Source organism: Centroberyx affinis, unplaced genomic scaffold (genome assembly GCF_046629955.1).
Source record: "Centroberyx affinis isolate AG114_WGS23_722 - 3 ecotype Tasmania unplaced genomic scaffold, CSIRO-AGI_Caff_v1 ptg004375l_1, whole genome shotgun sequence".
Classification (NCBI taxonomy): Eukaryota; Metazoa; Chordata; class Actinopteri; order Beryciformes; family Berycidae; genus Centroberyx; species Centroberyx affinis.
Genome location: NW_027282068.1, coordinates 54,095 through 67,367, shown reverse-complemented (window position 1 = coordinate 67,367; position 13,273 = coordinate 54,095). Strand labels below are relative to the sequence as shown.

The following is a 13,273-nucleotide window of genomic DNA, read 5'->3' as shown; positions in this document are numbered from 1 at the left end:
TACACTTTTCTATTCTAAAATTTTTAGTTTATATTGCCCCAAAAAGAAAACTCATTAAATCAAATTTTTTTCCACTTTCATTTTGATATAGTAAGTTTTATTTGATATCATAAAAATCAAGGTAAAAACAAATTAATTTACTCATTTGTGGCAATGTATTATAAACTAAAACACCTTGGTTGCACACCTCATAATTAAAGGCTAAGCTAATTTGCCTTAAGATATTGTTAAGCATGGTGATGCAGCATCATGCTATGGGGCTTGACAGAGGCTCTGGTCACGATTCAGGGGAAATCCAGGGGAAAAAAATAATTCCACATTGAGATTTGGGGGGAAAAGTGCAGGCTCTGCAAAAAGCTCAAGTTAAAGAAGAATTTAATCTTTCAACATGGCAACGATCTGAGGCACACAGCCAAATTAACCAAGGAATGACAATGAAGTATCCTGGAATGGCACCGTCAGAGCCGAGACCTCAATCCCATAGAAAATCTTGAACTCATCTGTAAACAATACAGAATTTGATGTTGCAATCCTTCTTACATGTTTACTGTTATGTCCCCTTTCCTTTTTTGCCTGCCATCCAAGAGTGAAACGCTGTTGTTAGTTCTAATATCAAAGCATACAGCCACACGCTGACAAGATGCTTGACTGCAAGCTGCTGATCCAGTGCTGCTGTTAGCAAAATACAGTGGAAACTGGAAGCAAGTCACCAAAACAGCGACTGGCTTGTATGAGGAAATTAAGCATTTAACATTTTGTCCAGTCCCACCGGTAACTAGCTTTGCTACGTCACCAGCAGACTGCACAGCTGGCTCTGCATTGATTGGCTCTACTCTGCCAATCCAGGGGCATGTTCAACGTTTGCACCGTTTTGCTATGGTCCAAACATGCAAAAGTTGAACGCACTACCCACTACCTAACGCACTACACACACTGTGGTTAATGACGGACCACTTTGTTACCACGGGCCGGTTTGTTGGTTCCGCAGGTTGTGCAATAAATGTAACGTTATGATAGTGTTGGGGAAATTATTCCGAAAAATACCGCCGCACACTCTTAGCTCTGATGCATATAAGGCTACTCATTTTCAATAAAAAGAGCTTAGAGTGTTTACAAAAGTCAGAAAGTGACAAAATTTGGTTGAATATGAGTAGCCTACCTATATGCGTCGGAGCTAAGAGTGTGTGGTGGTATTTTTTGGAATCATTTCCCCAACACTATCATAACGTTACTCTCACACCACACTGTGTCACCGACCAGTATAAACGTAGCTATTATTAACACTGTCTTCAAAATACCACGCAACATAAAAGTGACTCACCTGCACTCACGCTCCACGGACCACTGAACAACTGGTCTGGACCACAAGAACCACACCACTGGACCACAAGGACCACCGGACCACACCACGTACCACTGAACAAACTGGTCCGGACCACATGGACCACTCCACGGACCACTGGTTCAGCTCATATTTAGAAACAAGTTAAATAAAATAGCTAATAACATATCCTATGCATAGATAAATAGATAGATAGATAGATAGATAGATAGATAGATAGATAGATAGATAGATAGATAGATCTATTACTATAACCACACAAACTGCAAAATACAGTGCAACAATAACAATATAGGCAATATATTTCTCGATAATAGAGTATATTTAATAGACAAAGGATTATGATTTCTGACATTCAGCTAACTAAAGTGTTGCCAACATGGCCAAAGGAGAGAGAAGGGAGAAGGTGGATTAGGACCACAAAGACCACTCCACGGACCACTCACTAACTGGTCCGGACCACAACCGACCACTAGCTTCAGCATCCCTAGTGGTAGTAACCAGTGATCCGTGTTAGCGACCATGGTCCGTGGACAGACCACTGCATTGGCTACAACCCCCTCTCGTTAAGTCAGTGCTGCTAGTCTGGACCTCAGAAGACTGGACCGGTTTATTACCGGGCCCGGCCGCAGACATGCTAAAAACATCATTACTACCCCCCATTGTGCTGTTGCCAAATAAAGTTTGTTTTTGGCCTTTGGCTGCATCTACTTCAAGCAACTTCAATGTCTTGTCTCTGAGCTTTTCAGCCCCAGCTTTACGTTTTTTACTTTTTGTTTGTATATCCATGCCTGAAAACTAGGTCGAAGATGACGAAGATATTTGAAATAAAGTGTTGATGCTTGATCATACACTACTCAGGAGGTGAAGAGAGGGGCGGGGCCTGATGGATTGGAGTAGACCAAAGCAGTTAGCCGGGCAGGAGAGAGAGAGGCTGACAGATGTGAAGGATTTTTGGGTAGAAATACATTTGAGGGATGTATTTACGGTCTATGGATGTAACCCATGATGTAACCCCCCTGGGGTTGCATTGGCCCAAATGTTGAGCGGCCCACTGGGAAAACTCCTGGTGCTCCAGATGGCCAGTCCGCTATTACTGAACAGTAGGCCTACTGAATGTAGGCTACTGTTTCGATTTAACAACTTCAATCAAAGAGAAGAGAAGCAATTTTATTTGATAAATTTGACAATTATTTTGGCCAAATTTCACATAGCCCATGCAACTGGCAATTTGTATTTGTAACTCCAGCAAACATAGTCTCGTTATTTTTGTCAGTGAATGTGAACAGTACACAGAACACAGCTATAAAAACTGTAAATATGCCGGAAACTTTGCTGTTGCCAGTCTACCATAGACATGTAAATAGGCCACTATATAGGCCTTGGCCTATTTATGATCTCTGCCACCTGGTTTCCTTTTGCTTGTGTCATTTTATCTTTTCAATGATTTTGTGTTTTCCTCAGTGGTGGAAGAAGTACTGAGATCTTTTACTTCAGTAAAAGTAGCAATACAACAATGTAAAGATACTCCATTACAAGTAAAAGTCCTGCATTCAAAATCTTACTTAAGTAAAAGTACATAAGTATTGGCAACAAAATGTACTTAGCGTATCAAAGTAAATGTACTCATTATGCAAACTGTCCCCATTTAGAGAGTTACATTGTTCATAAATTATTGGAGTATTAATACTGATTTATTGACATACATGTACATGTAAGCAGCATTTTAAAGTTGTCAACTTGAAGCTAATCTTAACAATTTAGCTATACTTTTGGGTAGTCTAATCTATAACAATGATATTTTATAGTTATTTTATAAAGATAATCAAATGTTTTAAACATAAAATATTGATCTGAAAAGTACCTAGTAACTATAGCTATGAAATAAATGTAATGGAGTAAAAAGTACAATATTTCCCTCTAAAATGTAGCGCAGTATAAGTACAAAGTAGCAGAACATGGAAATACTCAAGTAAAGTACAAGTACCTCAAAATTGTACTTGAGTACAGTACTTGAGTAAATGTAGGCCTACTTAGTTTCTTTCCACCACTGGTTTTCCTGTATACTTGATGTAGGCTATAGGCCTACTTTTTGCATTGCTGTACAACAAAAACAACCAAAAAAAAAAACAACCAAAAAAACAGGAGGTGTTCCCTGGGTGAACCTGGTGGGTAAATCTCAAGTATTCTGCTCGTCCATATACGCGCTTCCGTGTTACTTCCTCGTTCTTCAGCGGGAGGCAAAATCTTTTCGCCGGACGGACCATCCGAAATAGTCACATTTCTTTAGACTTTATTTAGCACTTGGTTTGACCGGCAGAGCTATAGGCTACATGTTCCCATCAAATAGTTAATTTCGTCTTTCTTTGCCTATAGCTCCTAGCCGGCTGAAAGTTTGGAGCTATGGCTGACGGTCGGGAAGCGGAGGAAGCAGGAGGACATGAAGACCAGGGCGCCGTGGGTGGGGAAGGTAGGCCATGTCAAGCTGCTGTCTGGTCATATATGTCACACGGATGAGCGATATCAAACTGTCTTCTAGACCAGACAAAGCCTCATTGACTCACTGAAACCTCAAGCCCCGATACGGTCCCTTCTCTTGTATGGAGGGAGGGGGTACGCCAGTGTCCATTTAAAAACGTCTAAATTTTATATTGTCTTTCTTACTGGCAAATGTACATACCAGTTGGGACATGACATAAGACCTACCACGGATTGGTAGGGCCTTCTAGTAAATTCGGCATACAGACAATCCATAAAGTAGCCCTCAATATCAACAGAATCTCAACTTTTAGAATGTGTTCACATTGCTCGCTACTGCCCACTACTATGGTTTGGTGGAAGTAATGACAGGTGAACCAATTTTAAAAGTTGATATATTAGTTAAACATTTGCTGGTTGGCGTATTGGATGTATGCCGAATTGAAGAGTGAATCCTAAAGATACAGTGGTGTTACGTTTTGTTCTACCGGGTATGTGTGTTTGCCGATAATCAATGCAATGTTAAACTGCCAGATTTTATTAATGGAGTTGGCGTACCTCTTTCCATACAAGGAGTGTATCGGTGCTATGAAACCTGACGATGTCCTGACAAGTTTCGAGAAGACTTCAAGTATAATTTGATTTAGAATTAGTACGTATCTTTTTGAAGACAAAAAATAGCGTGAAAACGATACAAATGTAAGTCAGTGTGTTGTGCTATGGGATCTAAAGCGATGGTGTAAACTTTATTACGGGTTAAAGGACAGGGTGACAGCCCATAGTCAAAGTGGCCCCTGACAGCTTAGGAAAGCTGACGTCACAGTAAGAATGACAATGTGAAAGCGAAAAAGAGAAAAACGTTGAAAGCTCCAATGAGAGAGTAAATACTAAAATAAATAATGTTAAACAGTAATTTATATGAAACATTACTAAAGTAAGTTTCTCTCATTAGAAACACTTAAAGTGGATATGTCCCTGGTTGAGAACAAGGTAAAGTAGGCAAGCCTAGTTTAGCCAGCCGCAAATGCAGTCGGTGTCTGTCAGGAAGTGAAATATTTGACCCATGACTTTCTGTCATAAAGGTACTGGACCCTTTTTTTATGTAGGTTCCAGAGGTAGGTAGGTTCCTCCCTACTGAAAATCTATGAGAAGGAGGGCAACATTTATAGCCTCTTGAATGTACACATATAGTGCAATTAAATTCAATAGGATTAATTACTTGGCCCTACCTACAGTGACAGCAGTGTGTATGGTGGAATCCAATGGTAAACAGGGGAAATATGCCAGTATTTGCACTGCACTCATGTTAACACATGTTAACGTGTTGAGCAGTTTGACACATTCAGTTTTAAAAGTGTTATTGTTTACAAATACCATTACTAACACTTGAGGTTGTAGAGAATTGTGGAATTTTAAGTTTGACTTTGTTTTCACACCGGGAGACTGTCAGATTGACTGGTCTGTGCTTTGCCAAATGACAGACATGACGTGATGCGCACATTAGGCGCATTAGAGATCAAGTTAGAGACAACTACTATACATTGACCAACTTTTGATTTTGTGGTGGCCATGCCGATATTGTTGTGGTGCGCCACAGATAACCTGTAATAGGAAAATTGCGCATGTGAGTATCAACAATGGGGAGTCAGTCAGTCAGTCAGTTAGGGACAAATACTATTACTGGCTGGCCCTGCTCGGCGGTCTGGCAAAAAAATCTATATGGAGGGAAAGTGTCAATTTACGCCATCCACCAATTGTGTTCCAGATTTTTAATAATTAGTAACAGCTGCAACTAATCAGCTATGAATGTACACTAAGGCACATCAGCTATGCATGATATGAAACAACATGATTTTTCTTGCAAAGCCATAACAGTGTTCAGATACTTGTACAAAAGAACTACAGCTATAGCCTTGTTCCTGCTCTGTATGCATCACATATCTAAAACAAGGGAGAGCAATCAACATAGTGCAGTGGATTGCTCCCATACGTCTCATGTAGATGGCTGTAAATATTACACATTTCTGAAGGACAAATGGGAAAGACAGCTAATGGATATTGGCAATTTGTAATCTGTAAATGCTCCGCTGCTGGCGCTCGCTGGAGTGGACTGTGGCAGTAACATCGATGTGACAGGATATGTAGTCATTTTTAGAAAAATCTCAATGAAAACTATAGTATTGCTCTTTGATGCCATCAGATCGTTTGAAACACTGACACTGAGATAATGATCAATTTCACAGCAAATAGAGGCGTAATCACACCTCATGTTGTGTAATGTGAATTGTGAAAACCATCCAATTCATTTTGACAGCCAGTTTTGAACACAAACAGCAGGGGGCAAAATGACACCTTCCACTCCCTATAGGACCTTCGTTTTTGAGATACCCCTACCTGGGGTAGAACAAAGCATAACCATGATTTCCTTAAATCTGTGTTATTTTAAGAAATGGATGGATGTATAAAAATGTTTTGCTGCAAAAGCCTACAGGAGCCATTTTTTTAGCTTCACATGGCCAAGATAATGCATTTCAAAGTGTTCCTCATGGTGGAATAGTAGACTTTTGGCTTCCTCTGTGAAACATTTGCCATTGAATCCTGCCATTGCTATGAATATTGGAGGTAACTCAGAGAACTAGGCAGTGTGTGATAATACTATTGACTAATGAGTAGGCCTAAATAGGGATTTGGTGGAGGGTAAACCACCCAAACTCAGTATTCTCCACCTTTTTTGTGTAATGGTTTACCCACCTTATTAAGATGAGTTTAGAAAAAGTTTACAAAAATAGTGTGTTGTAAAAACGACAGTTGAATCTTGTTCTGAAAATATAGCAATTCTGTTTATGATACTGGTGTTGACTGCCTTGTTGTGATCACTGACAGATCATATTTTATTTTTATTTAATTTTTCATTTTACCACTAGGCAGACTATATTATGTACAAGAATGGGCAGTATTGCTATAGTTCATTTTTCAAGGACTGCAAAGAGATTTTCAGAACCATATATCAGGTATTATATAGTTTACCTATTTTATTATCTGTTGCTTGAAATCACAAATGAAAGACGGTCAGGGTAAGCATAATGCTGCTTGATCTTTTCCTTGTGGAAATGCACACACTTTTTGAGTTACTGGACAGGAAAGACAAACATATTTTATCTGTATCCTACATTTTCAAATTAATGGAATATCGTCTCATTTGCAATGAGGGTAATTTGAGTGCTTTTGTGAAGAAAACTCGAAAACAATGTATGGATTTCCTCAAAAAGCATTTTAATTCTCTAATTTGCTGTAGTTAATATATTCGTTTTTTAAAGTAACTGAGGATTTGTGGGTAATAATCAATACTATCAAATTTGCAGATGTCATTGATGACCCCATCATGGAGCAAGGAGCTGTGGTTCTCAGAGGGTAAGTCTTATCAAGACCACTATTTTAAGTATTTTTACTGTTTTTCTGGGTGAAGACATTCTGGGCTCAAATAATCCACAAAATAGGCATCTGTTGCTATATGGGAGGTCCTGTTTTATCTTTTTGTTCTCTGACTGAATTTGAGTACTTTATGGGGCAACTGTATAGTTAATGACATGATGATAAAGTGAGCCTAATTTCCTGATCTTTGTCTGGTGGTTACACTGTAAGAAAGGCTGATCTCTGTTTCTACTGGATTTGTAATCTGATTGTAATCTATCCATGGGCGCCTGGTTATGTTTTAAAATGGGGGAGCAAACCTGGAAAGATACATAATTGGTGGGGGGGTCTGGGGGTCCTCCCCCAGAAAGAAATTTGGAATTTAAAGCAAATCTCCTGCATTTCTACACCACCTAACCTCTTGGATTAAGTCAAGAAACAGCCAAACCGAGTACAATTAGCTGATAATTAGCCTGATCAGCCACCGTCAGTAATCAATACAAACACACATTAAACCATTAATCAAACCAATAACTAACAGCAGTCAACGTCAGACAACCTTATTATACTTTAGCAGTTACCTAGTGTTTCTGTAGTGGTGACAAAATGTAAAAAAATATACATATTAGCAGTTTGAATTAAACTGAAGCTCCCTGCGCTCTCCGGGGAAAATATTACGCCAAACTCCCTTTAAGAAATATGACATATTAACAATTCCTTACGTGTCCGTAAAAACACATAACTCTAGAAACACAAGATAAAAGGCATCATATGTAGACAGTCTTCTTGTCAATTCGGCATCAATATAATCCATAAAGATAAACTGCATTTCCGTACAAACTTTACATTTTGGATTTTGTTGCCTGAACTCGCTACCAGCCTCCGTTGGTTAGCTGCGCTATTTTAGTGGGAGAAGAGCGTGGGAATGAGAGGTGAACCGTTTCAATAATTAGATTTCTCACTGAAATAAGTGCTGGTTGGGGGATCAGATACACGCCGAATTAAACACAGACTCATAACACTGTTAATTCACCGTCTATCATGTGTGTGTGACGGTGTTTTAGGAGTTTTTTGCGCCGTTACCAAAGTAACTACCCGGTTTGCTGCTTCCTCTTTGGTACTGGAGAGAGCGCACCTACCTTCCGATAATATTAAACACGTTTGATTGGCTGGCAAAGTTAGCTAATGTTGACTCGCAAATCGGTTCATCATTTCGGCGACAGTACAATCCTACTTTTAGCTAGTTTAAAGTTTGGCTGGAGTCAGTGGGCCAAGCAGGTTCATTCAACATACGCTGGCCTATCTTTTCCTATGTTCCATTTTCAGTCAATGATCGCAGTTAAGCTACATGGCATGGCATGTTTCTTACCTTTGTAACAGACTCCTGTGTGGATTCATTGACAGACTGTGATTGACAGCCAAAGCATGCTGTGGCAAACGATCAGCGACGGGTTCGACTGAACCAACTCAAAGGGTGGTCCAAAAATGTGTGATTTTTTTTATTACTTGTTTTAGTCAGTTGCTGAAAATAGTAAAATGATCATTGATATAGGCTGTTTAAATATAATCACCTGATTGCGGGGACTGTATAATGATACGTTTATTTTTAAAAAGACAAAAAGTGGGGTAGCAAAACATAAGTTTGCTCCCCCTAATTGAATAATGGGGATGCATTTGCTCCACCTGCTCCATTGCTCAGGCGCCTATGAATGTATCACAATTTGCTTTAAGTAAACTGCTACACACTGTACTGCAGGTATGTGATTGGACGTATAAATACAGAGGACCCTGGTCGACGCATCTCTTCTGTGGACTTGGGGGGAAGGCCGCATGAACAACAGGATCCACAGATAAAAGAAGTGGTGGAGCAGCTGCTCAAGATCGCTGACGAGATGAACAGGAATGCTGAGCTCCAACGGTAAACTGTGGCTCATGCAGGAAAACAATTGGTGCATTTTCCTTAGGGTGCAATCACACCTACAGTTTATTTTTGGTCCGGGCCATAGTGGAAAAGTTTACTTGTTGCATTCTTTTATTTGGTTTGTTAAGGTTTGCACTGTCCAATTACCAGCTAACCAGAGCTTCTAAACGAAAATTACATGCGCTCACAAGTACAGTAGCATGTTTTTTGGACAGAGCTTTGGCAGCCTGTCATCCTGCGAGGTTAGAGAATTTGGGGCTAGTCAGAACAAATCTGATTCCAGTCCCTGTAACTTTAACTAAGTCAAAATTGAATTTCTCTGGTGTTCATACCAGAGAAAGTCAATTGACCTCTGGAGGCCATTGAAGGCCCACCCCGTCAAGCCCCACCCCAATACACCCCACCCCATGCTGTCTTCTGTGCAAACTCAGAACCTGCACAGCATTACTAGTACATTTTGATGTCAACAATAAACATGGCTGCAAACAGTATTTACCATTACTATTGGGATCATCATTTATTTCCCCTGTATTAGAAGTAGGCTACTATTGCTCGGTCAAAGAGAGAGGGAGAATATTCTGTTAACTGGTTTATTCATAGCAAAAGGGAGACTCAATTGCAGGATATGAACAGTTCATGAAAATGAATTAACCTGAAGAAGACCTTAACCAGAGTGTGGGCAATAGCCTGCTCTGGCTGGTTTCTCTGGCGTGGAATTACAGCCATGAAGGCTAGGAATTGAAACTTAGACTTTTGCCCACAGGCCACAACAGCAAGCAAAACCTTCCAGTTATCTACATGGAGGATTTTCAGCTTGAAACTTGAGTGGTTTCAAAGAAGACTAATAAAATTACCAACTTCAAAAAATACTCCAAGTACAAATACACAAAAAAGCTACTCAACTGGAGTAACGAGTAATTGTAATTCATTACTTACACCCTTGCCAAATATTTGGTAAAATAATTGAATTTAAACAGAAGTAGTTGATCTCAAAATTTTTGAGGGTGAAAGAAATTGGGGAAAGAATTCATGGCCTGAGTTGCTCATGGATAAAAACATCTTCAGCCATATGATTATTTTTACGATTATCTAGTGATGATTATTATTCTATTGATGTGTGTCCATCTCTTCCTGTCAGACTCATCAGCCAGGTTCAGGGCAACTGTGCTCAGGACGTCTTCATGACAGTGGCCAGGAGCATCTTTGCCGATGGCATCAACTGGGGTCGAGTGGTGGCCCTCTTCCATCTGGCCTACAGACTCATCTACAAGGTAACCAGCTGGATGCACCATAAACTGATATTACAGTCTGATATGAGGAACAGAGATCAGTGCCTGTCATGTAGGGTTCAATCATTGTAGCTTTTTGAAGGCCAATATTTTTTTAAATGAAGCTGCCAATAGCTGATATTTTGTGCCGATACTCAATCTCTTTAAATTTGATCATTTTCATTCCAATGCCAAAAAAAATAAATTCTGAAACAGCATTTAGACCACGGGACACTAAAACTCTCCACTGAAACCCAGGAGGATAATAATAAAACATTAATGCATACTTGTGAGAAATCCAAATAAGGCAAATAGGGTGAATCTATTGCGTCTCAATTAGTAGGGATGGGACACTCTTTTCTATTGTAGCCCCACTACATGATCTAGGCTGATAAGATGGGAGGTATTTTTACATAAAAATCTTGCCTAGTGCAGCTTAATTTTTTTACTTAAGTGTTTGACTTCAGTAAGGGAAAGCCGGAAAAGTAGTTCTGACTGGTGTTTTTTGGTTCGGTTTCTAAGGCACTGACCACCAACCATATAGAGAACATCGGGATCATCATCAGCTGGGTTCTCCAGTTCATCAGAGAGAAACTCTACGTCTGGATCTTACAACAGGGAGGCTGGGTGAGTGATGAACTGTCCACACAAATCTGTCCATAATGTATTGTTTGTCTCAGTGCTAGTACTTTACCCCAACACTCCAGTCTAGACTTGCTGTCTCAGATGAACTGGAAATCAGAGTATTGGTTTAGGGCTTTATTATCTCATGGGTAGACCAATCAGTAGAATCCAAAGCTCTCAACATTCTCTCATGATGTACTTCCTCTCTCTTACTTGATCTTGCTCTCATGTTCTTTCTAGGAGGGGGTGATCCGTGGTATTTCTCAGTGGAGGACGGCAGCCATAGTAGCATCAGTGGTATTGGTGGCTGCTATTATTTTCTACAGGAAGACACGCTGAGGCCATCAGACCTCAAAACCAGGGCTGGAGATCTATCTCTTGGATAAACTTGGCCTGGACCTTTAATAAAACATAATTTCTTGATTTCAATACCCCCACTCCTCAGCCTCCTGCTGATAAACCACTGGAGGTCAAGTATTTAGAGGGGGAACCTCCTGTGTTCTCAGGTGTCCAAAGACAAAAAAAGGCAATTACAGCCAGTTCTCCTGTGTGCAACTATTGACCACCGTCTGTGGAGTTATAAGAATAGAGGACTTTCAGGTGACCTAACACACCCTCTGGTGGCCATAATGGAGGTCCTGAGCAGAGGCTGTGAACAGCTGGTAACATTTCTAAATGTGTGACTAAACTTGTCTCAACAGAATTCAATAGACTATGGTTCATTTCTGTGGTTTTTGTCTGGGAACTGGCCATTTCGACACTGATATTGATTTTGTGTTTAATGTCAGCTTGTCAGCTAGCTGACTAGGTCAGCTAACCATCACTTTCCTGTAAACACATGTGAATTGCACACTAGCTGAAGTGTCTAGTAGAATCTCACGTTAGTAGTGATATCAGGCTAGTAGTTGGATGTTATAATATAAAAAATCGGCTGATTTGCTAAATTAGCCAGCTGGCTAGTTAGCTAGCTAACAAAGCCAAACAAACAGCTAACTGAGCTGACTCTTCTCAGGCTACAACTCAGAGTGTTTTGGAGTAGAGACTAGAGCTAAAGACAAGACAGTTTACAGTTTACCTACATTTGGAAACAAATCTACCTTATCACACTATTCACTCTGACTATAACATTACTGAATGGACCTACACCCATACCACAACAATTTTTTTAGGTATCTGTCTTTTTCTAACCTAGTTGTTATATAGACATTTATTTGATATTCAGCCAATTCTCCAATAGACCTCCATGTTGGCACCAGACGTGGTTTATAGGAGATTTATGATACAGCTAAAAAGTCTCTTTAGCACTGGTGCAGAAAACTGCTGCATATGTAGATATAAAATGTGTAATAATCTAATAATGTATTCTGCAGCAGGAATTAGTTGATTCAGTATGAAACAACTAAGCACTTGAGGGGAAAGGGAAGACATTTGGAATACAGGGAAAGCCGTTTCTAGGTCTCTGGGAAAGTGGGTTTAGGGATAAAGAGAATTCTAAACAATAGTCTTTTTTGCTCATTCCAGGATGGGTCAGATGTGTAAGTCTAATGATTTGATGTGGGGACCGCTGGTAGCTTATGTGCTGTTCTGTAGTGCCTTATGTGCTTTTGTCAAGTATTTTTTTCCTACCAAATTGATCTTGTATTTTTGAGAAGGAAATTGTGCTATTTATCTGCTGCACCATGGTGTTTTTTAATGTGATCTGAAGATTACTTTATTGTTGTAAATTTATCTGATTGGACTCTATTGCTGTGAATAATTCAAAAAAGAAAAAAAACAATCTTTTCATTCTTTTAAACTTGTACTGTAGGAATGACTCTGAGATCTGATCAAATGCTTTACAGTTGTTCGGAAAACATGTGTCATCAATCAGTAATACTCTTAAGTACTTAATAAAAATCTCACAATCACAATAGTGATTGAACCTATATCCAGTTCATGTATGCTTTTACATTTGTTCTTCTGTCTGGTAGCTCTTTCCTGGAAAAATATTCTGGCGCACAGGAAGTGATGCATTTTATGTTTTTAGTTTACAGACAATGAAAAGAGAAACTCAAACTGCATCAACAGAAAATCCAAGGAGAAAGACGTCACAATACTGGACACACTATTTGACAGGTGATCTCTGGGAAGTGCAGAGCAGAAACACCACAGCAATGAGCGCTTAGCACCAAAGATGGAGACAAAATAAAGAAAAAACAGAGGAACTAGAGTATTACCACTTTAATCAGA

At 39.6% G+C, this 13,273-nt stretch overlaps 1 protein-coding gene across 1 annotated transcript; it reads left to right on the top strand.

The window, feature by feature from the left end:
* Positions 1-3,550: 3,550 nt before the first annotated feature.
* LOC139664799 (apoptosis regulator BAX) lies at positions 3,551-12,969 on the top strand. The gene is made up of 6 exons (XM_071543758.1): positions 3,551-3,812; positions 7,183-7,231; positions 8,988-9,149; positions 10,291-10,423; positions 10,943-11,047; positions 11,285-12,969. The coding sequence occupies exons 1-6, from the start codon at positions 3,746-3,748 to the stop codon at positions 11,381-11,383; spliced, it is 615 nt and encodes a 204-aa protein (XP_071399859.1). The 5' UTR covers positions 3,551-3,745; the 3' UTR covers positions 11,384-12,969.
* The last annotated feature ends 304 nt before the right edge of the window (positions 12,970-13,273 follow it).

What these genes read in the sequence shown, in the direction of transcription:
- LOC139664799 (XM_071543758.1), top strand. Translation starts at nt 3,746, where the DNA reads ATGGCTGACGGTCGGGAAGCGGAGGAAGCAGGAGGACATGAAGACCAG. An exon ending in GGAGCTGTGGTTCTCAGAGG is followed by an intron (nt 7,232 to 8,987) that starts GTAAGTCTTATC and finishes ACTGTACTGCAG; the next exon opens with GTATGTGATTGGACGTATAA. An exon ending in CCTACAGACTCATCTACAAG is followed by an intron (nt 10,424 to 10,942) that starts GTAACCAGCTGG and finishes TCGGTTTCTAAG; the next exon opens with GCACTGACCACCAACCATAT.